Genomic DNA, 19,541 nt, shown 5'->3' on the forward strand with positions numbered 1-19,541 from the left:
CCAGACCCAGTAGGAAGTTCCTGAAGCGCTCGGGTACCACCAGCACACGGGCTGCACCGGGCTCAGCGAAATTAGGCTTACTATAAAGTAAATCATCCTCCCAGTAAATCAAATGTTCCTTGGACCCCAGGCCTGCTGCCTGATCTGCAGCCTGTTGCCGCACACCAATGAGAGGGGGGCACTCCTTCCGAGCCTGGCAGAATTCCTCCCTTGAGGGACCACCCTCTTGCTGCCAATGGGTCAGCTCAGGCAATTCCCCCAGTTTGGCCACCTGCTCCCCTGTAGGTCCCAGGGCATACCCCTCAGGTTCTGCTTCCTCCTGGACCGTGGGAACGGCGGGGGCCGGTTTCCCACGCCCTCTGCCCCTTCCTCTCTTGGCAGGTCCCTGGGCCATTGTTCCAGGCTCCAGTTCTGCAGACTCACCCCTACTGGCTGCCATAGCACGTGTGGTCACAAAGATCCACGCAGGCAAGCCCAACATTTCCAAATGAGTTCTGTGCTCTACATCCTTCCATGGAGAGCTCTCCAGGTCGTTACCTAATAGACAGTCTACAGGCAAGGCATCACTGACAACAACTTCCAAAATACCAGAGACTCCTCCCCATTCAAATGGAACATGTGCAAACTTGCAGAGGCGCACTGAACTGTCAGCTGCCACCACAGGACGGAGTACATTGGGAATGATCTGCTCTTTAGACACCCACTGACACCTTACAGATGTCACGCTGGCCCCCGTGTCTCTCAGAGCCTCTATCTCTTTTCCATTGATGGTCACCTTCTGCCCATATTTTTTTGTGTTAAGGGGCAGCAAGGTTCCTGGGCCATCTCTTGGTCTCCTAAAGAGACAAGGGTCATCACTGCTAACCCCTCCCCACTGGAAATCAAATCCCCTCCCAAAGCTACACTGGCTAACCCTTGGGTTGGAGCACCAGTGGGTGCTGGAGGTTTGTTGGGACATTTAGGGGCAATGTGCCCCACCTCCCTACATGCGTAGCAATTAGGTGGAGATCTGTTGTCCTGTTTGCCCTTATGGGGCCAGGACTTCTTAGGCTTGGGGGGTTGGGACTCTTTCTCCTGGGAACTATTTTGGGGCCCTTTAGAGAACTCCTTTTGATTACCCTTGTCCCCCCCACTCTTCGGCTGGGGACCCTGTCCACCCTTGGCTGGGGTACTTACCACTCCCTTGTGGACCCTGGTGCTAGTCCAGCGGTCCTCCTCCTTAGTAAGCTCACTGGGATCAGTTAACTTGCTGTCTAAAAGATGCTGGCGCAGCTTTGGAACACATAGACTACTCAAGTGCTCCCAACTAATCAAGTGACACAACCCCACATAATCAGTTACTTTGCTGCCCTTTATCCAACCCTCAGTGCACGTGTGTACATACTCACACACTCCACCCACGTACTAGACTCAAGCTTCTTGAAGTTCCTAAACTTCTGGCGGTACTGTTCTGGAGTGAGGCCATACCGGAGGCATACGGCCTCCTTCATAGTGGGGTAGGTTAAGGTACCTGCTGCTTCTAAGGTTGCCAAGACATCCCTCACAGAGGCCTCAAAATGCTTCCACAAACCTGCCCCCCAACTCTTCTCTGGCACTTCATTCATCTTCAAGGCAAGCTCATAGGATCTAAACCATGCATAGATGTCCTCACCCCTCTGATAATTCTGCACCAAATCTTTGGCTATGTATACCTTACCCGCCTGCAGTGGCTGCGCGCTGCCACCATTAGAACTGGACTCCATTTGTTTAGCTTTCAGGTCCAGCTCCCTCAGACTCAACTCATGCGCCAACTGAAGTTTCTTCTCCTCAAAAGCGAGAGCATTTCTTCTCTCCTCCGCCTTCTTATCACTGTCGAGGCATAACTTTCTCTCCTCTGCTTGAGCCTTAAGTTTAAAAAGCTCAATCTCATGGGCCCTAGCACTCTGATTGTCCTCCAGCTCCTCTGGAGAAAGACCCCTCCTGGAATGGGTGCTGCCAGCCCTAGAAGCTGGCATATTCACTGGCAAATCACTGGATCCAAAAGCATTCTCCTGTGTGCCTCCCTCTCCAGTAACATCTTCTGAATCAACATGTTTGGCCTCCCACCAGGCCCTTAGAACTTTCTGTAGCTCTTCCTTGTTTGCGCTGCCCTTCACCGGGCATCCAAGCTGTTTGCAGAATTGCTTTAGCTGCTCCTTTTTATATGTGAGCAACTCCTGAATTTCAAATTCCAATTCTACTCCTTCGCTTGCTGCTTTCTGAGACATGATGCTTCTTAGCCTTTTCAAAATTAGGTTTCACCAAAAAGAAAAATCTTGTGCAATCTGTTGCTGCTAAACTAGGCTAGTGATGTACAAGAAATCACTGCAGGTCAAGTGCAAATATTAGTTCAAAATCCACACCGCTGTCCAACAATGTTAGATCTGGGGGTCTCTAGTTGGCAGAGGTAAGTGCCTTAGACCAAGTAGGGACCCTTGCTTCTAGTCAGGGTGAAGGAATACACACTGTAGATAACCCCTGCTCACCCCCTAGGTAGCTTGGCACGAGCAGACAGGCTTATCCCCAAGGCAATGTGTATAATATATGCACTCCCCATACAATGACCCCAAATCCACCACAAACTGAGACCACACAGGTGAGTATCTATAAAAAATATAATTTTATCTAGTTGCAGCAGTAAAAATAAGCATTTACACGATGATTGCTCTTATTCGTTAGGTTGCACTTAATCTTGATGGTTGCGCTTAAATTGTTAGGAAGTTCTCAATATACATCATTCTCAAGTCTCTTAAAAATATCACAAACAAAACACAAGGCTGCTGGGTTGTGGTCTCAATACCAGCCCTACTAGGGCACCTCACCGTATCCCTCCACTGGGGCACCCTCGGCGGGAGAGAAGCCTTGCACGAAGCCCCGGCCGGTCCCGGCAGCTCTCCGCCCGCTCTCGACAATCCAGCGAGCGGCGGGGAGCTGACCTGGCACTTTGATTCTGGGACGGCAGGCCGGGGGCAGTAGCACACTCGCGTTGCTCGTGGCTTCCTCGGCGAGGACGGGTCACTCTTCCGCTTCAGACGCGGCTCCGGTGTCTTCCAGCGAGGTTCTCGGGGCACGGACCAATGAGGTCGCGGCTCTTCAGACGAGCCCCTGCAGCCACCCGGGAGTCGGCCAATGGCAGTGCGGCTCCCGGGACAAGCCCTTTACAATGCAGACGCCGGCAGCCAACCAGGACGCGGCCTCGGTGATGACGCGGCGGCGCTGGGCCAATCCTAGCGCGGCGTTCACTGAGGGGGGCTCGTTCTCTTTGGCCAATGAGAGCGCGGCGGCTTCGTTCTTAGTCTCCGCAGCTCCCACCAAGAACGGCAGACTTCGGAGGGTGTTTCTGGCCCCGGGCAGCGGCGGTGAAACGGCGGCAAGGGATTTTCACGACCACAGGTCGCGGCTGGACCACTTACAAAGCCACCAGATCATCGGGGATGATTCTCTACGCAGGGAGGCACCACGAGCCTCCTGTCACCCCTGAATATGTGCCGATGAGCACAGCGATCTTCCCCCACGGGCAGCAGTCAGAAACACGCTCTGGGGGCAAGGCACCACACAATCTTTTCCAGCAGTTTGGCAATGCTTGGGAACCTTTTAACCCTAGGTTCCAGAACAGGAGGCCAGCTCTTCTCAGGCCCTTGGAGATTTAGTTAGAAGACACAGCAAAGTCTTTGTAGGTCAGGCAGGCAGGGTCACAGCACACAGCAAAGTCCCTCTTCTCCTCACCTTCAGTTAAACAGCAGAACAGGTCAGCCCTTAGAGCACACAGCAAGGCAATCTTCCTTCAGTTCTTCAGCGGTCCTTCTTCCAGCAGATGTTCCTCTTGATTGTATAATCTGATTTTCTGTTGTCAGGGGTCCTTCTCTTATACCCCTAAAAGTCTTTGAAGTCTTTGTGCAAGTGGGCCCTGAGCCCGGTCTAAACCAGTTCTGGGTGTTGCTGGAGCCCTTCGGCTTCCTGGCTTCCTTCTTCCTTTCAGTGTGAGGGGCAGAGGTGACAGTCGCTCAGCGGGAGGTGGAGCCAGCATTGTGGCAGGCAGGCACAGCCCTATTCACTCCCAGGTGCTATCTCCTCCCACTTCCCTAGTTGTAGATGCAGTCATTCAACCAAGGGCTGACTCAGACAACCTCCTGGGGGCTCCCCAGCCCCTGTCACCCTCAAACCAGACAGTCAATCCACAAGCAGGTCCAGGCACACAGAAAGGTTAGACAAGAGAACAGCCACTTTCTAAAAGTACTGTTCTCAAACACAGAATTTAAAAACAACCTTTCCTAAAAGATGTGTTATTAAATTCTGAGTTCAGGGATATCAATCACTTATGTCCCATCTTGTTCCTATGAGAAGATAGGCTGGTATCAATTGGGACCAGTCTCCCCCATGTTAGTCTATGTAGCAAGATAACCTTGCAGCAGTTAGCACACAAAATGGCTACTGCTCACTACCAGAGCATGTTACCTGCACTAGTACATGCTCTACCTTTCCTATACACTGCACCATGCCCAGGGGGGTACCTTGAGCCTTCCATAGGGGTGACCTATGTGTACATAAAGGGAAGGGTTAGGCCCAGCCAGTGGGGACACTGGCCAGGAGGACATGGCAGTTCACTGACTGCACACAGGCACTGCGGTGGCAGGCCTGAGACACTATTTTAGGGCTACTTATGTGGGTAGCGCAATCCGCGCTGCAGGCCCACTAGTAGCATTTGTCATCAACAGCCCTGGCACAGACAGTGCACTTTACTAGGGACTTCATGGTGATACAAATATGCCAATCAGGTATACCCAATCAATATGACAATTTACATAGGGAGCACTTACACTCTGGCACTGATCAGCTGTGGCAGAGTGTCCAAAGCATCTAAACCAGCAAAAGCGAAATCCAGCACAGCATCAAAAATACAGAAGGCAGAGGCAAAAAGATGGGGGAAAACCACGCCAAAGTTGTCAGGTCTAACAGGGTCATTTGACGACTGCATAAAGGTGACGTTACAAATGGTCAAGGCTTTACGCTGGTGGATGTCGTCAAAGAACCTGTCTCAAGGATTGACATTCCTGCTTCCCGCAGCTCCTCATGTCATCACGACGGACGCCTCCTTTGAAGGTTGGGGGGCCTTTCTGCAAGAACTGCAGATAAGTGGAAAATGGTCAGTTGCAGAGAAAAAAACTCCATATCAATCTGCTCGAACTGAGAGCGGTCTTCCAGGCCCTGCAGTCCTTCCTGCCAATGATCAAAAACTCCCTAGTGCTCGTCAGGACAGACAACACTACGACGATGCACTATCTCAACAAACAGGGAGGGACGCGCTCGCTGACACTCTCTCGTGAGTCGCAAAAAATCTGGAACTGGCTAATAACGAACAACGTAGCCCTACGGGCGGAATATGTCCCAGGCACAGACAATGTACTTGCCGACTCGTTGAGCAGGCAGAAAACATCATCACACGAGTGGGAGCTAGATCAAAAGATTATCAACCAAATCTTCTTTAGAAGGGGCTCGCCACAGATCTATCTATTTGCGACAAGGATGAACGCCAAATGCCCAAACTTCACAAGTTGGCATCCCCAGTCAGGGTCTCTAGGGAATGCATTTTTCCATCGCATGGCGCAACGTCTTTGCGTACGCCTTTTCGCCATTCCCGATGCTTCCCAGAGTCCTAAGGAAGATGAAGGTGGAGCCTTGTACTCTAATTCTAATAGCCCCAACTTGGCCGAGGCAACATTGGTTTACAGAACTTCACCGTCTATCCCTGAGACCGCCGATCCGCCTGAAGCAGCGCCCGTCTCTGCTCACAATGAACGACAGACAAGTTCAACATTCGGATCTGAAATCTCTCAGGTTAGCCGCCTGGCTCCTGAGTTCTAAGAGTTCCGAAATTTGAATATTCCACAAGACTGTAGAAACATTGTTGCCAAAGCACGGGTGGATAGCACTACCAAAACGTATTCCCTGAAATGGAAGCGATTTTGTGTTTGGTGTGCAGATCAAGGGATTCGCCCCTTTCTCTTCCTCACCAGAGCAAGTCTTACCTTACCTGTTACATCTGGCACAGTCGGGCCTGGCCCACTCCTCCATCAAAGTTCACTTGGCGGCAATATCCCATTATAAGAGAACTTCAACGGGTCCATCCCTCTGGTCGAGCAGGTTGATCAAACAATTTCTAAAGGGATTATGCAGGTCTTTCCCGCCAGTAAGGATTTTGACACCTACCTGGCATCTGAATGTAGTTCTTAACCAGCTCATGAAACATTCATTCGAGCCAGTGCACAGAGCTGACCTAAAATGTATCTCTTGGAAAACAGCGCTCCTACTTTCGCTCACCTTTGCAAGGAGGGTGGGTGAGCTGCAGGCGTTTTCAATCCAGGATCCTTTTCTGCAGTTTAAGATCGACAGAGTGATCCTGAGGACCAATCTGAGGTTTATTCCGAAGGTTCCGTCGGATTTCCACCTAAATGAGCCTGTGATTCTGCGTTCCTTCTTTCCAAATCCAAGCACAGCAGCTGAAAGATCGTTACATTCTTTGGATCTCAAACGATGCTTGAAATTTTACATCGACAAGACAAAAGCATTCAGAAAGTCTAACCAGCTGTTCGTAGCTTACAGCAGGCCTAGGAAGGGTCTCCCACTTACTAAGCAGAGTATCTCACGATGGATTTGTGCGGCCATCGCTTTCTGTCATGAACAAGCAGGACAGCCACTACGCTCTAAAGTGAGAGCTCACTCCACGAGAGCTATGTCCACTTCTATGGCCCTCTTTGCAGGGGTGCCAGTCATTGACATTTGCAGAGCGGCAACATGGAAGTCGCCGCATACCTTCACGAGGCATTACTGCCTGGACACTGAGCTGATGAAAGATGCAGAGCGGTGGGACAAGCAGTATTACGCCATCTATTTCACTGAGGTGAGCCTTCCTTCGTCCCTCCATCCTTCTCTGGTATGCACATTTCTTTACTGATGCTTTTTATTGATGTCTATTGGCTGTTACTAGTCGCATAATATGTTATTATCTAATGACTTGTATATACTGTACCATCAGAAATGTGCACTCTGCATTGCTTGCTACTCTGATTCAGTCATGTGAATCTATGAAAGACACCCATAATACTGGATAAGAAATGCGTTACTTACCTGTAACTGCAGTTATCCAGTATTGGTGTCTTTCATAGATTCACATGCAACCCTCCCGCCTCCCCTGGAAGGACTCACCAAATTCTCTCAGTAACACGCCTACTTAGCTTGGTGCGTACGAAAATCTGAGGGACTGAGGCTCCTGCCAGGAAGGTTCTAGAGGGAGGTGACAGCTGACTTTTTTACTAAAGGACATGGATATGTTACTAAGGTGAGGCCTTTAGGCCTATTATTCTCTATATGTCTATAGGACATTACTCATTTATGTACCGGGGACTCCCACCCCGACAACGGGGAATGATTCAGGCATGTGAATCTATGAAGACACCAATACTAGATAACTGCAGTTACAGGTAAGTAACGCATTTCTTTTAGATCACTGCACGCACCTTTTCACTATTCCCCTCCAAACCCACATGCACCAAACAGCAGTTTGCAGAAGATTTCTGACAAAATGACCCTTCGGGGGAAACCATAGGGCATTGCAGCGCTGGCCCGACGAGGAGCAACTGCATGACATCCTTTGGGGCGTGTGAGAGCAACAAGGAACAAGACTTGCTCTTCCTCGTCACTAGAGAGTCCTAGACCTAGGCTACTCACTTCTCTTCTCTTCTCCTTTCAACGTAGCGAGTGACACTCTGCACACCTCCCTAGGAAGCGTCCCCCTGTTTTTGACTTTAGGTTTCAGGAGGTACCTCTAAGGTTCCTGTGGGTACATGTACTAATAAATTCAACACTGGAATCAGTGTGGGTTTATTAATAAGAAGTGTTTGATAGAAAACGCCATAGGTTTCGATGAAGCTATTTTGTAGCTGGTAAACTCATTTTGGCCAGTGCCCAGTACATACCTTCCCTGTTCACTTCCACTTTCAGTAATTGAAATAGCCAGAAAGGGGCATATCTGCTAATACAGATATGTCCCCACATGTAATATAGTGTACCCTGCCTTAGGGCTGTAATGCCTGCTGTAGAGGTGACTTTCAAATATTAGATGCAGTGTTAGGAGACATGGCACACAAGTGTGTGCCATGTTGTGTTTTCTCTTTTTAAAGCACCTTTGACGCAGCCTGCAGCGGCAGTCTGTATAATTTTGGTGCTGGGAATCTTAGAATGGCACAGGATATGCTGCACCTCTTAGGGACCTAGTCTTTCTAGGCTGTCAGATGAGGAAGAGTAAGGAAGCAGGTTGGATTGTTGCAGGGACTACTCTGCCCTACATACTCCTGTCTAGGTGTGTCCTTTGGGGAGCTGACCAGTCTCAACAATGTTGGGATCCTATTTAAAATGCCCTTTGTCTGCCCCTTTAATTTCCTTGCCTATTCTATTTGGTTTGGAACCAGAGGTGTCTACCTCTGCGAACCCTAACTTAGCCAGGGTAACTCCCAGCTTACCCATGAAGGTTACCCACAACTTGACAAACCCCACCATAAGCAACAGAGTCAGGGTGGCTAGCTTACTATTTGACATGGGGTCAGACCACCATTCCAAGAACAGTGCAGCCATAAAGGCCAACACCCAGCAGAGGCCGCTGACAGCTGTCAGTGCCCAGAACCACACCTTTAGCTCTTCACTGGCAGGCGAAGGTACTAGCATACAGGCTTCTTCATGTTCAGGTTGGCTGGCTGCTGCTTTAAAGTGGGGTGGTTACTACATCCTGTAGTAAACCCCCTTCTTCCACTCTCTTTTCTGTTAGCTGAGGAGCCACCAACTCGGGCTTAACAGCTGCCTGGCTAGTCAGGAGTTATTGCGGGTCAGGCAAGGCTACACCAGTGCCAACTTTGGAGTTCTACTGTGCTGGTGTAGGATCTCCTTGGCACACTGAAACTTTGGCTACACGTTGCCCATCTTTCCTACACTTTATCTTTTTCCTTTTCATTTGGGGCTTACTTGAACTAACTGCAGGTTCAGCCCCCCCACCCCCCACCCCCGAATCCTTTAATGAGGACTGGCCTCGTACCAGTACTTTTTTGGGCTCAGACCAACCTCTGGGTGGTCGTTTCCAAGGGAACAGACCTGGGAAAGGTATGTCCTGACTACCACACCTCTACAGCTAAGGGACCCAACTATATCTAGGGGTACTAAAGCCACATGCCAAACAGTAACCTTCCCATGGATAGCCTTTACACTCCTAGTCTCACCCATGATATACTGGTTTGAGAGTACCAACCTGTCATGCACAACAGTGTGACCGGCACAGGTATCTCCCAGGGCAGTGGCTGGGATTCCATTCACCAGTAGGTGGTGGAAGTGTTTGCTTCTCTCTGATATCTCCAACTCACCTTTGGGTCCCACTTTCCAGTTAAAGACTAGGAAGACCTCTTCATCTGAGGAATCATTCTCAAAAGCTACACTAGCAACCCCTGAAGGTACACTAGTGGGTTTGTTTTTAGGACATGAAGGGACCTTGGCTCTCTTAACTGTCTGTTTAGAGTTTATGGACAAAGCCTTCTTAAAGCCCCAGTCTTATCCTGGAGCCCACCTTTGTGTTGTGAGGTGTCTCAGGGCCCACCCTCCTTGACAGGTTTTTGGGGCCTACAGAGTACTCCTTTTATTTTTCTTTAGAGTGGTCCACTTTTTCTCTCCTTTCTTCTGGTCACGCCCTCCATGACTGGTTTTGGACACTCTTGTTTTTACAAAAGGGTCAGCCTTCTTCCCCAACTCTTAGGTAGAGACTGGCCCCATGTCCCCTAGGTATTGATGTAATTTATCTTGATAATTGCATAACAGATGCTGTTTCATAATTAAATGATAAAGCCATCATACTCATGCACATTGTTACCTTTTAATCAGTCACCTACTGTTTTCCCTGAAAAGTCCACAAAATCAACCCAGGACTGACTTGGGGTTTTCTGAGTCTCCCTGAACCCTGACCCTGTATTACTCTGTGGTGAGTCCAAAGCCCTCAATCGGGGTGTCCTTCATGAGGTCATAAGACTCAGAATCTACCTCATTCACAATTCGTGCAGTAGCTCTAAGGTGCCCTCTTTCATACCTCAGGCCCTAGGTACCAGGGTACCATTTACTAAGGACTTGTAGTGGTTGCTAAAGGTTTTGCCAATTGGGTCAACAATTGTACATTTGTAGGGTAAACACTGATACTGGGACCTGGTTAGCAGGAACCCAGTACACTTCAGTCAAAGGTGAATCAAATAACAGGCAAAACATGAGTGGTGGGGGGTGGGGAGGAGGTAACTGCAAAAAGTACCCAGCGTCCTACAAGGGCTAGGAAAATGAAACCATGAACACATGTTGCCCAGATGAGGTACCTTCTTTTGGCATCATTCTGGTTCTGCATGTGACTTGAGGGAGAATAGGGCTTCTCTATTTGCTCAAGAAGGAACTTGTAGACAGATTTGCCAAATGCAGCGAGGGAAGCAGTGTATGTAGGTTGCACTTCCAAAAGATGCTTATAATAAATCCCTCCACACTGCTTTTAAGCTGGGGGCTACTTTATTTCGGGACTCTTTTGCCCAACTGCTGCCAATGTTTGCTTTAACCCATCAGAAATTGTTTCCAAAGTGTGACTTAAAACAATGCTGGTCTGTTCTTGAATGTGCCACTGTTAGACCACACTAAAAGCATTTGTTTACATTTCGTAGTGGCCGCCTTTTGAGAGGAGGGAGTTTGTGTTCTGTGTCAAATATTCTACACTAACCGAGGCCTTGTTTTTTGTTTTTATTTTGTAAGGATACCCACCCAAATAAACGTGCAACAGAGCACGGGTTCAATTTGGCCATGCTTGAAGTTCACAGATGGAAGCATTTTATCCCTCCACTTTGAGTTAGAGAGGTTTTTTCTGAACTAAATATAAGTTTAAATAGTATGACTGCACAAATGAGATAACCAGTTTCAAAGGAAGAAGAACACTAGCAGTTAAGAAACAGTTTGAGACTTTGTAAATAAATATGTAATAACTATGTAAATAACTATGTTCACCTCCATCACTTCCTTGAAAATTTAATGTATGGCTTTTCACAAACATAAGTGCTAATGGGTTTGATTTGCTGCATTGCTATCCACGATGCAGCGTGTAGTATGAATAAGATGCATTGACAGTACATGAAATCCCAGCTTTTTGTTACAGCTGATGCACGAGCCGCACTCTTGCTTGGGTACCAGAGCGCGCCACAGTCTCTAACAAGCTGGTACCAGGACCCCTTTACAATTTAGTTGCCTCATTGTGATTATATGGCAGTTTGGGAGTGTGCTGATCGTTTGACTCTCTTACAGTCTTGTAACTGGTTCTTGATGGTTTGTTTTATTTAAGGATACAGAGCAGTGCCTTTGAAGAATAACTTCAGTGAGGATCTGGAGCTGGCCACGTTGCTTGTTAAGTTGGATATTTTCCCTGCTAAGGTAAATTACTTTTTTCAGATCTACTCTGAATGCCTATGGTTGGAGGAAATTGGCTGGCGGTAGGCGGCAGGCAGTTTGGCTGGTATGTCGTTGTATGTGCTAGAATATAGATCTGGGAAGTAAAAGCAGGCACAACAAAGGATTCCGTTCCATACTGACTACAATTTTATGTACTTATTTTGCTACTAACAGCTGTTTACCTACGAGGTATGACATTCAATACATACTATTCCTGTTAGATGGTTTAAGTGTTTAACCCAAAGGAGTATTGTAGCGCTAAGAACCTAGCTCAGACTCCGGTTTTGATTGTAGTGCACTGGGTCCCTGCCAACCAGGATCCCTGTGTCAGTGCTTCTTCCCTAAAAACTATTCCACAATTGGGCCTTCAGACCACCTGTTAGTCCCTAATAAAAAATTTACCTGTATACCAAGGGAATTGGGACTGAAGAGGGTCCCCTAGGGACCCCCCACCTAGGCCACGCAGGCTGCCACTGCAGCATAAATCACAACTCTAGCAGGCCTTACCAGCCATAAGGCAGGATGCACTATATCCCACTATAACCCTGTGCACTACAATCGAAACCACATTAATGTCCAAGCAAAAAGTGGGGGCTAACCATGTCAAAAGAGGCTCTTTTTTCACATAGTCCTTGATTCTACCTTTTGTTATTAATAAATTGCATTAATAACAAAAAGAAAATGTTGCAAGAATCTATGAAACCAGTAGAACGACAGAAACTCTCACTGTTGTTAGTATATCAAAAGATGTGTTTAGTCACTTGTGACTCGGGTGTTACCACAAAAGTTAAAGTTAAAAGACTTATAAAGCGCTCGTAGACCAAGTGGTTTCTTGGCGCTGAGGACGGAGGTGAATGGAAAGTAGAGAGTAGCCTACTCGGCAAAACCTTGCAAGAAAAGCCAGGTCTTCAGAGCCCTACGGAAGTCCATGTCAAAAACTGTGGTCCTAATGCTGAGGGGTAGAGAATTCCAAAAAGAGTGGGCCAAGAAGGAGAAACTCATGCCGCCATGTTTCTTCCTTCTGCAACGGGGGATGCACAAGAGGTGTTTAGAGGCAGACCGAAGGTCACGGGTGGGGACATAGGGCTTGAGTTTGGCGCCTACAAAAGCAGGAGCTGTGCAAGCTAAAGCCTTGAAAATCAGACAGCCGAGTTTGAAAAAGGAACGTTCAGTGAGTGGTAAGCAGTGTAAGGCTTTTAAAAGCGGGGTGACGGGGTAGTGTTTGGGAAATTTATAAACCAGCCTAGCAGCCTGGTTCTGGATTAGCTGGAGACGGTGAAGCTCGTACGCCGGAATTCCGACTTACAGAGCATTTCCGTAATCCAGACGTGATATAACCATGGCTAGCAAGATTAGTTTAAGTGCACTCATTAGAAAAAAAAACTGGAAATTTTACGCATGATGCGCAGGTTAAGAAAACAAGATGAGACCACCGCACTGACTTGGTAGTGCATGGAAAGGTCACTGCTAACTCTAATACCAAGACTTTTGACAGAGACTGAGGGAGAGGGAGGGGGACCAAGAGAAAGGGGCCAGAATGAGGGGACCATGGACTGGAGACACCACCAGTAAGTACAAGCTCAGTCTTATCGGGATTGAGCTTAAGGTGGTTAGAATTCATCCAGAATTCGTCCAGTAACTGATTGAAAATTAGAGACAGAAGAAGGAGAAGAGGAGATATTGAAAATGAGTTGGAGGTCATCAGCGTAGTTAAATACTGTGACATCCAATTTTTGGAGGGCAAAGATGAGAGGGAAAATATACAAATTGAAAAGGAGGGGAGAAAAAAAGAAGAACCTTGGGGTACACCACAGGTGATGGGGCAGGCGGCAGCAGAAAAGTCGGCCAACTGGACGGCCTGATAACTGTTCTCCAAAAATGAGGAGATCCAAGCCAGGGAGGATCCCCGGAGGCCAGCGCCTTTGACACGGTCGATCAAGATGGTATGATCAACCGTGTCAAAGGTGGCCGAAAGATCCAGGAGGACCAAGGCCTGAGGAGAGTTGGCGTCGGCTCCGCATCTGAGTTCATGCAGCACAGAGAGAATGACAGACTCTGTGCAGTGCGGGGGGCGAAAGCCCGCTTGTTGGGGGTCTAGAAAGTGAGTATTCTCGATAAAGGAGCTGAGGCAAGCTGTAACATGGCTCTCCAAGATTTTCCCCAGAAAGGGAAGCAAGGAAATAGGGCGAAAGTGACCATGAATATGGGTTGGGTAATGTAAGTGCTGGGAAAAATTCAAGTTGCAGAGCAGATCAGTGAGTGGGGATCCTCCCGTGGGTCGGAGGGCCAGAAGTTGAAATCGCCCAGCACCAGTAAGCGAGAATTGTTTAAAACAAGCGTAGGCAACAGTTCCTTGACTGCCTGTGAAAAAAGGGGCATGGACTGCGGTGGGCGGTAAAAAAAAGCACACAAGTTAAAGGGGCAGTGGTGGAGGTGGAACGAACAATGAGGAAATCGACCGCTGCAGTAGTGGGAAGGGGCATAGGCAGAAACTGAAAGTTTGAATGAATAATTATTGCGACTCCACCTCCGGCTTTCCCAACTGGACGGTCTGAATGTAGAATATAATAAGGGTTGGGGATTGCCGCTAGTATGTCTGGTGAAGAATCAGAGGAAAGCCATGTTTCAGTGAGAAACAGCATGTAGGGCTTAACAGTATCCAAAAATGTAAAAAGTTCAAGCTGATACTTGACTAAAGAGCGAGTATTGAGGCGAAAGGCTGACACGGTCGTGGGGGCGGACTGGGCCAGGGGTGGCTGGGAAGGAACAGATGCCGTAGCATAGGACAGGGGATGTGCTGGCTGACCTATCGGAAGTAGGAGAGACGCGATGGGGCTGGGGTAAAGGATACCAGTTCCTTTAATGCGTAAGAGAGTATGGCCCGGAATAACCCAGTTGCCCCGAAGTGCAACTAGTTCTTGGGAGGAATACGCAAAAAAATGGGCATGGTGCCTGGCCCCTAGCCCCGGCCAGCCGCGGACGGGCGCAGATGGGATTGCCTTTGGCGCGCCCGCTGCGCGAGCGCATAGACTAGGAATTAAATAGATCTGGGTGCGCAGAGGCTAGAGCGCTGACCCAGCAGCAAGTGAGGCTGAGCTCCCCGGAAGCCCTCCGGACAATCGGCACTCAGCCGCGTCGAACCGGGGCTAGGGGATAAAGGAGGTAAGCACAAGTCAAAAGATGTGATTTAAAAATTACAATTCCTCACAAGTAAAGTCATAAAACAAACGTAAACAGCTGCACGAGCAACTAGCGTCCACCTTCTGCCACTGGAAACTGATCATGTCCGCTGCGCGTGCGCATAGGCAAGGAATTAAATAGATCTGGGTGCGCAGTGGCTAGAGCGCCGACCCAGCAGGAAGTGAGGCTGAGCTCCCCGGAAGCCCTCCGAACAGTCGGCACTCAGCCGCGTCGGACCGGGGCTAGAGGATAAAGGAGGTAAGCACAAGTAAAAAGATTTGATTTAAAAATTACAATTCCTCACAAGTAAAGTCATAAAACAAACATAAACAGCTGCACGAGCAACTAGCGTCCACCCTCTGCCACTGGAAACTGATCATGTCTGCTGCACGTGCGCATAGGCAAGGAATTAAATAGATCTGGGTGCGCAGTGGCTAGAGCGCCGACCCAGCAGGAAGTGAGGCTGAGCTCCCCGGAAGCCCTCCGAACAATCGGCACTCAGCCGTGTCGGACCGGGGCTAGGGGATAAAGGAGGTAAGCACAAGTAAAAATATGTGGTTTAAAAATTAAAATTCCTCACAAGTAAAGTCATAAAACAAACATAAACATATTTTTTTTACCATACTGACTTACCCCTTCCCACTTGTAGCTCCAAGATACTGATGGTTTGCGTTTTGGGGGGGTGGGGGGGTAGAGCGCTCACCGATGTGCATGGCTCCAACTCACACTCTCTGCATGAGTAATTTAAGTGAAGGGAAATGCTGTGACATTCCACCAAGATTCACTAGTAAATGTTACATTCTGAGTAGCCTCTGTTGTGATGATACTTTCAGTTCACCTATGTGAGAGGTCTTTGCATTGGCTCAGGACCCCAAACTCATCATTATATCACCAGTGCGATGTTGAACAGAAGAAATTTGAAGACTTCAGCAATGGTCTGGAGGCCTGCAAGAAATGGAAGTAACACTCACCAGCAATGTGCAGGTTATATTGCGGGTCTGCGCCTTAACAGTCTGCAAGATGTGACTGTAACACAGATCTTGGAGTGTGCATGTATGTCGTTTATATGAATGAATCTGAGGGCCGGCTACACACAATTGATTTGTCATGCTATGCTATATGATGAGATATTACTTACTTAGTGCACAGCATCTTGAGGGGTCTCAGTTCATATCATACAGTCCTGTGAAATGCATAACTTCTGCAGCACACATCTGCAAATTTAGTTTCAGCATGTGTTGAACAGGATTTACATCATTTCTACACATAACAAGTCTCGGGTTTGAGTAGGACATAGTAAATATTTTTTTAAAGCGGTTTGCAGACATTCGTTCATTAATTTGTGTGCATGTGTTTTTTATTTTCTGCTTATTTTTCTCATTTCTCTCTGTACGTGTCCATGCCCTGTTAAGTCGCAGTTACAGTGATTTCATCCAGACCTACACCTATTAAGGCGTTGCTTCGTAAGCCATATGTCAAGTGTACTTGGGCACACTTTTCAATCTTCTGTTAGTAAAAATGAGCATCACTGCAGTCAGTGGGAATGCTGGAAATGGACCTTTTTTCAGGGTTATCCCCAAACTTTATGCTTTTGCCTCCTATTTTTCCCTGACCTGTTTGTGTTGGTTTTAGGACTCTGGGAACTTTACCACTGCTAATCAGTGCTAAAGTGCATATGCTCTCTGTGTAAATTGTGTTATGGATTGATGTTTCCATGTTTGGATATTTGATTTACCTGTTAGCCCCTAGTAAAGTGCACTGTGTTTGCCAGGGCCGGTGAATCAAATGCTACCCGGGGGCCTTCAGCAGGGGTTGTGCCACCCCCGTGATTAGCCCTAAAAATGGTAACTCAGACCTGCCAGTGCAGAGTCTAGGCACAGTTTGTAACTGCCATGTCGACTAGGCCAGTGCACACACTGGCCGGTTCCTAACCTTCCCTTTTCTTACATGTCCGACACCCCTCAGGTAGGCCCAAGGGTACCCCAGTGGGCAGGGTGCAATGTATGTGAAAGGTAGGACATGCCCTGGTGTATGTGGCATGTCCTAATAGTGAATTACAGCCAATTTCGTTTTTCACTATTGCAAGGCTACCAGTTTCCCATAGGATAGAATGGGAGGTTTGTTTATAACATCTTATAAACATAACTGGCCCAGGGAATTCAGTAAGAAAATAAAATGTAGTATGCCTGACCTCAGAATCTAAAGATGCATCTTTTAGTAAAGGTGATTTTTACATTCTGGGTTTGAAAATACCACTTTTAGAAAGTGGGTATTTTCTTGCTCAGTCATACCGTGTGCCTCTGCTGGAATGTGGATTGCCTGTCTAGGTTTTGGATGACAGAAGGCTGGGGGGCCGGAGGGGTTCCAGATATCTAGGTAGGTCAGGAAAGAACTGAATAGACCTAGGCTGCGATGGGGAAAGGGGGGAGGGGATTTCCTTGCAACTCAAAGGGCCTAGTCTGCATCTGACAATGCCGTCTCCACCTCCTGCCAGGAAATCACACAAGAGAAGGCAGAACTGGTTCTGGCTGGGCACAGGCCCTCTCTGCCTACGAGATCAAAGGATTTTTGAACATAAATCCTGAGTCCCAGAGCCCTGAATTTTAGAACTCATCTGGAACAAGAAGACTGCCAAGAAGAAGAGCCAGACAAGCTGCGAAAAGGAACGACTGCTTTGCTGGGCTGACCTGCAGTGGTTGCTTCTGTCCTGGGCAGTGAAAGGCCTGGACTGGACTTTCTGCAACCCAATTTGTGAGTCTCTTCAAGGGCTTGAGGTACAGCTTGCCCCCTGTTCACGAAGTCTCTGGAACAACAAAGACTTCAAGCTCTTCTGCCCGCAGCACTGGGGACTGTGTGTTTTGTGCTGCAAACAGAGGAAAAGCAACTCAACGACATCTACGGCGCCGCTGCAGACTCCGTGTCCTGATGACACCGCAGAGGGCACTGCCGCACCGCAACCTTGGTCTCACCGCCGACGCCTGTTGACGCTGCCACCGAGCCGCTGCTTGCACCACGACCTGTGGGCACCGCACCACGTCACTTCATGCCGAAACTTTGACACCTCAGAGAGCACCGCCGCAATGCCGCACCGCAACCTTGGTATCACTGAAGACTCCTGTTGATGTCGCCAACGAGCCGCTACGCTCACGGCGACCTGTGGGCACCACACTCCGCACCGTCTCACTTCATGCCGAAGCTTTGGCACCGCAGAAAGCACCTCTGCAACTCCGCACCGCGACCTTGGTCTCACCGATGACGCCTTTTAATGCCGCTGCTCGCACCGCGACCTGTGGGCACCGCACTCTGCACCGCCTCGCTTCACGCCGAAGCTTTGGCACCGCAGATGGCACCGCTGCACTGCGACCTTACTCTCACCGATGACACCTGTTGACGCCGCCACCGAGCCTCTGCTCGCACCGTGACCTACGGGCCCCGCCTGCTTCATGAGGATGCCTTGGCCTCCCTGGCATCGCTGCTCCAGGGCGAAATCGACGCTGCTGCTTGCCCCGTGGTTTGAGTGCACCGCTCGTAAGTTACACAACGAATCACCCTCATCTCGCAGCCTTGGCCTACCGATGCCGGTGCCATCTACTCAAGTTCGTCAGCCGACGACAGCCCTTCAGCAACGACGATGCTGCTGCTGGCACCGTGACCTGCTAGCATGTGGCGAACACAGCCTTCATCTCGCACTCGACCCTGGTCTCACCGACAACGCCATCTGACGCTGTCACCGAGCCGTTGCTTGCACTGCGACCTGGGGACACCGCACGCTGCACTCCGCATCGCAGCACCCAACGCCTGCCAGCGCTCCTCATTCCATCAGAGAGGAGCTCGACCTGCAAAGCGAGTGACTTCAAGGGTCTCAACGCCCTGCATGTCTCACAGGTACTATTTGCGGGTCTTCCCGACACCGTTGCTGGCCCCCGACCAGCCAGAACTGTTGATTTATTGTTCACGACGCCGTGATAGCCCCGGACGGAGCTATCCACCTCAAGGAACTATTTTTTAAAGCATATTTTGGTAAGTAAAGATTTTGAAGTATAGTATTGTGGATTTTTATCGTATTTGGTCTTGTCTTAAGTATATAAAAATTGGATATTTTTCTTAACTGGTGTGGTGTTCTTTTGTAGTGCGTACACGGTTTTACTGTTGGTTATTTGCAAATTCTTTACACACTGCCTCTAAGATAAGCCTGGCTGCTCATGCCAAGCTACCCAGGGGGTGAGCAGGGGTTATTTTAGAAGTGTAACTCCCTTATCCTGACTAAAGTGGGGGTTTCTGACTCGCTTTGACGCAAGTCTCAGCTAGCCAGAAATCCCATTTCTAACAGGGAAATATTACAGTGTGGAGGGTTCTTGGCCAGCACGTAAGGCCGAAAAGCGCTAATCTCTGCAGAAGTTTATTTTGTGTAAATATTACTTTCTAAATAAAATGGATCACCCCATCAACTACACATCAACTGCACGTAATTATCATTGCAAGTGACCTCTTATAGCTATTGAATAGCTGCAGGCAGAAACTGATTTGAAAATTTCGCCTCACTTCACATTGTTGCAGTTCTTTGATTTGGTCACAAGATTCTTTTCCTAAATCACCAAGAGCAGAGGGATTTACAAACTTCTGATCTACTTCAGTGTTTCTTATCCTGTGGTCCAGGGTCCTATGGGGGTCCACGACTCCTACCCAGGGAGTCCATCATTGCTTAGAAAATGTAATGCCATTAATAGATTAATAGAGCCTATATAAATAAAGGAGCAAAATGTAAAATTGCCAATTTTAAACATTCTGTAAATGTGAAAGCATTTGAAATTGGAGACTAAAAATTAACTTTGCTTCTTGGATTG

General features: G+C 48.5%; 1 protein-coding gene across 2 annotated transcripts in view; it reads left to right on the plus strand.

Annotated features, from left to right (window-relative positions):
- The window catches only part of PLCG1 (phospholipase C gamma 1), a 578,648-nt gene that overhangs the window by 517,729 nt on the left and 41,378 nt on the right, over window positions 1-19,541 (plus strand). For both annotated transcript variants that reach the window (XM_086932272.1, XM_086932273.1), the window contains exon 30: window positions 11,411-11,499. In XM_086932272.1, the coding sequence (XP_086788398.1) occupies window positions 11,411-11,499 (89 nt within the window). The remainder of the gene's footprint in view (window positions 1-11,410; window positions 11,500-19,541) is intronic.

This window comes from Lissotriton vulgaris, chromosome 7, assembly GCF_964263255.1.
Source record: "Lissotriton vulgaris chromosome 7, aLisVul1.2, whole genome shotgun sequence".
NCBI classification, from domain to species: domain Eukaryota; kingdom Metazoa; phylum Chordata; class Amphibia; order Caudata; family Salamandridae; genus Lissotriton; species Lissotriton vulgaris.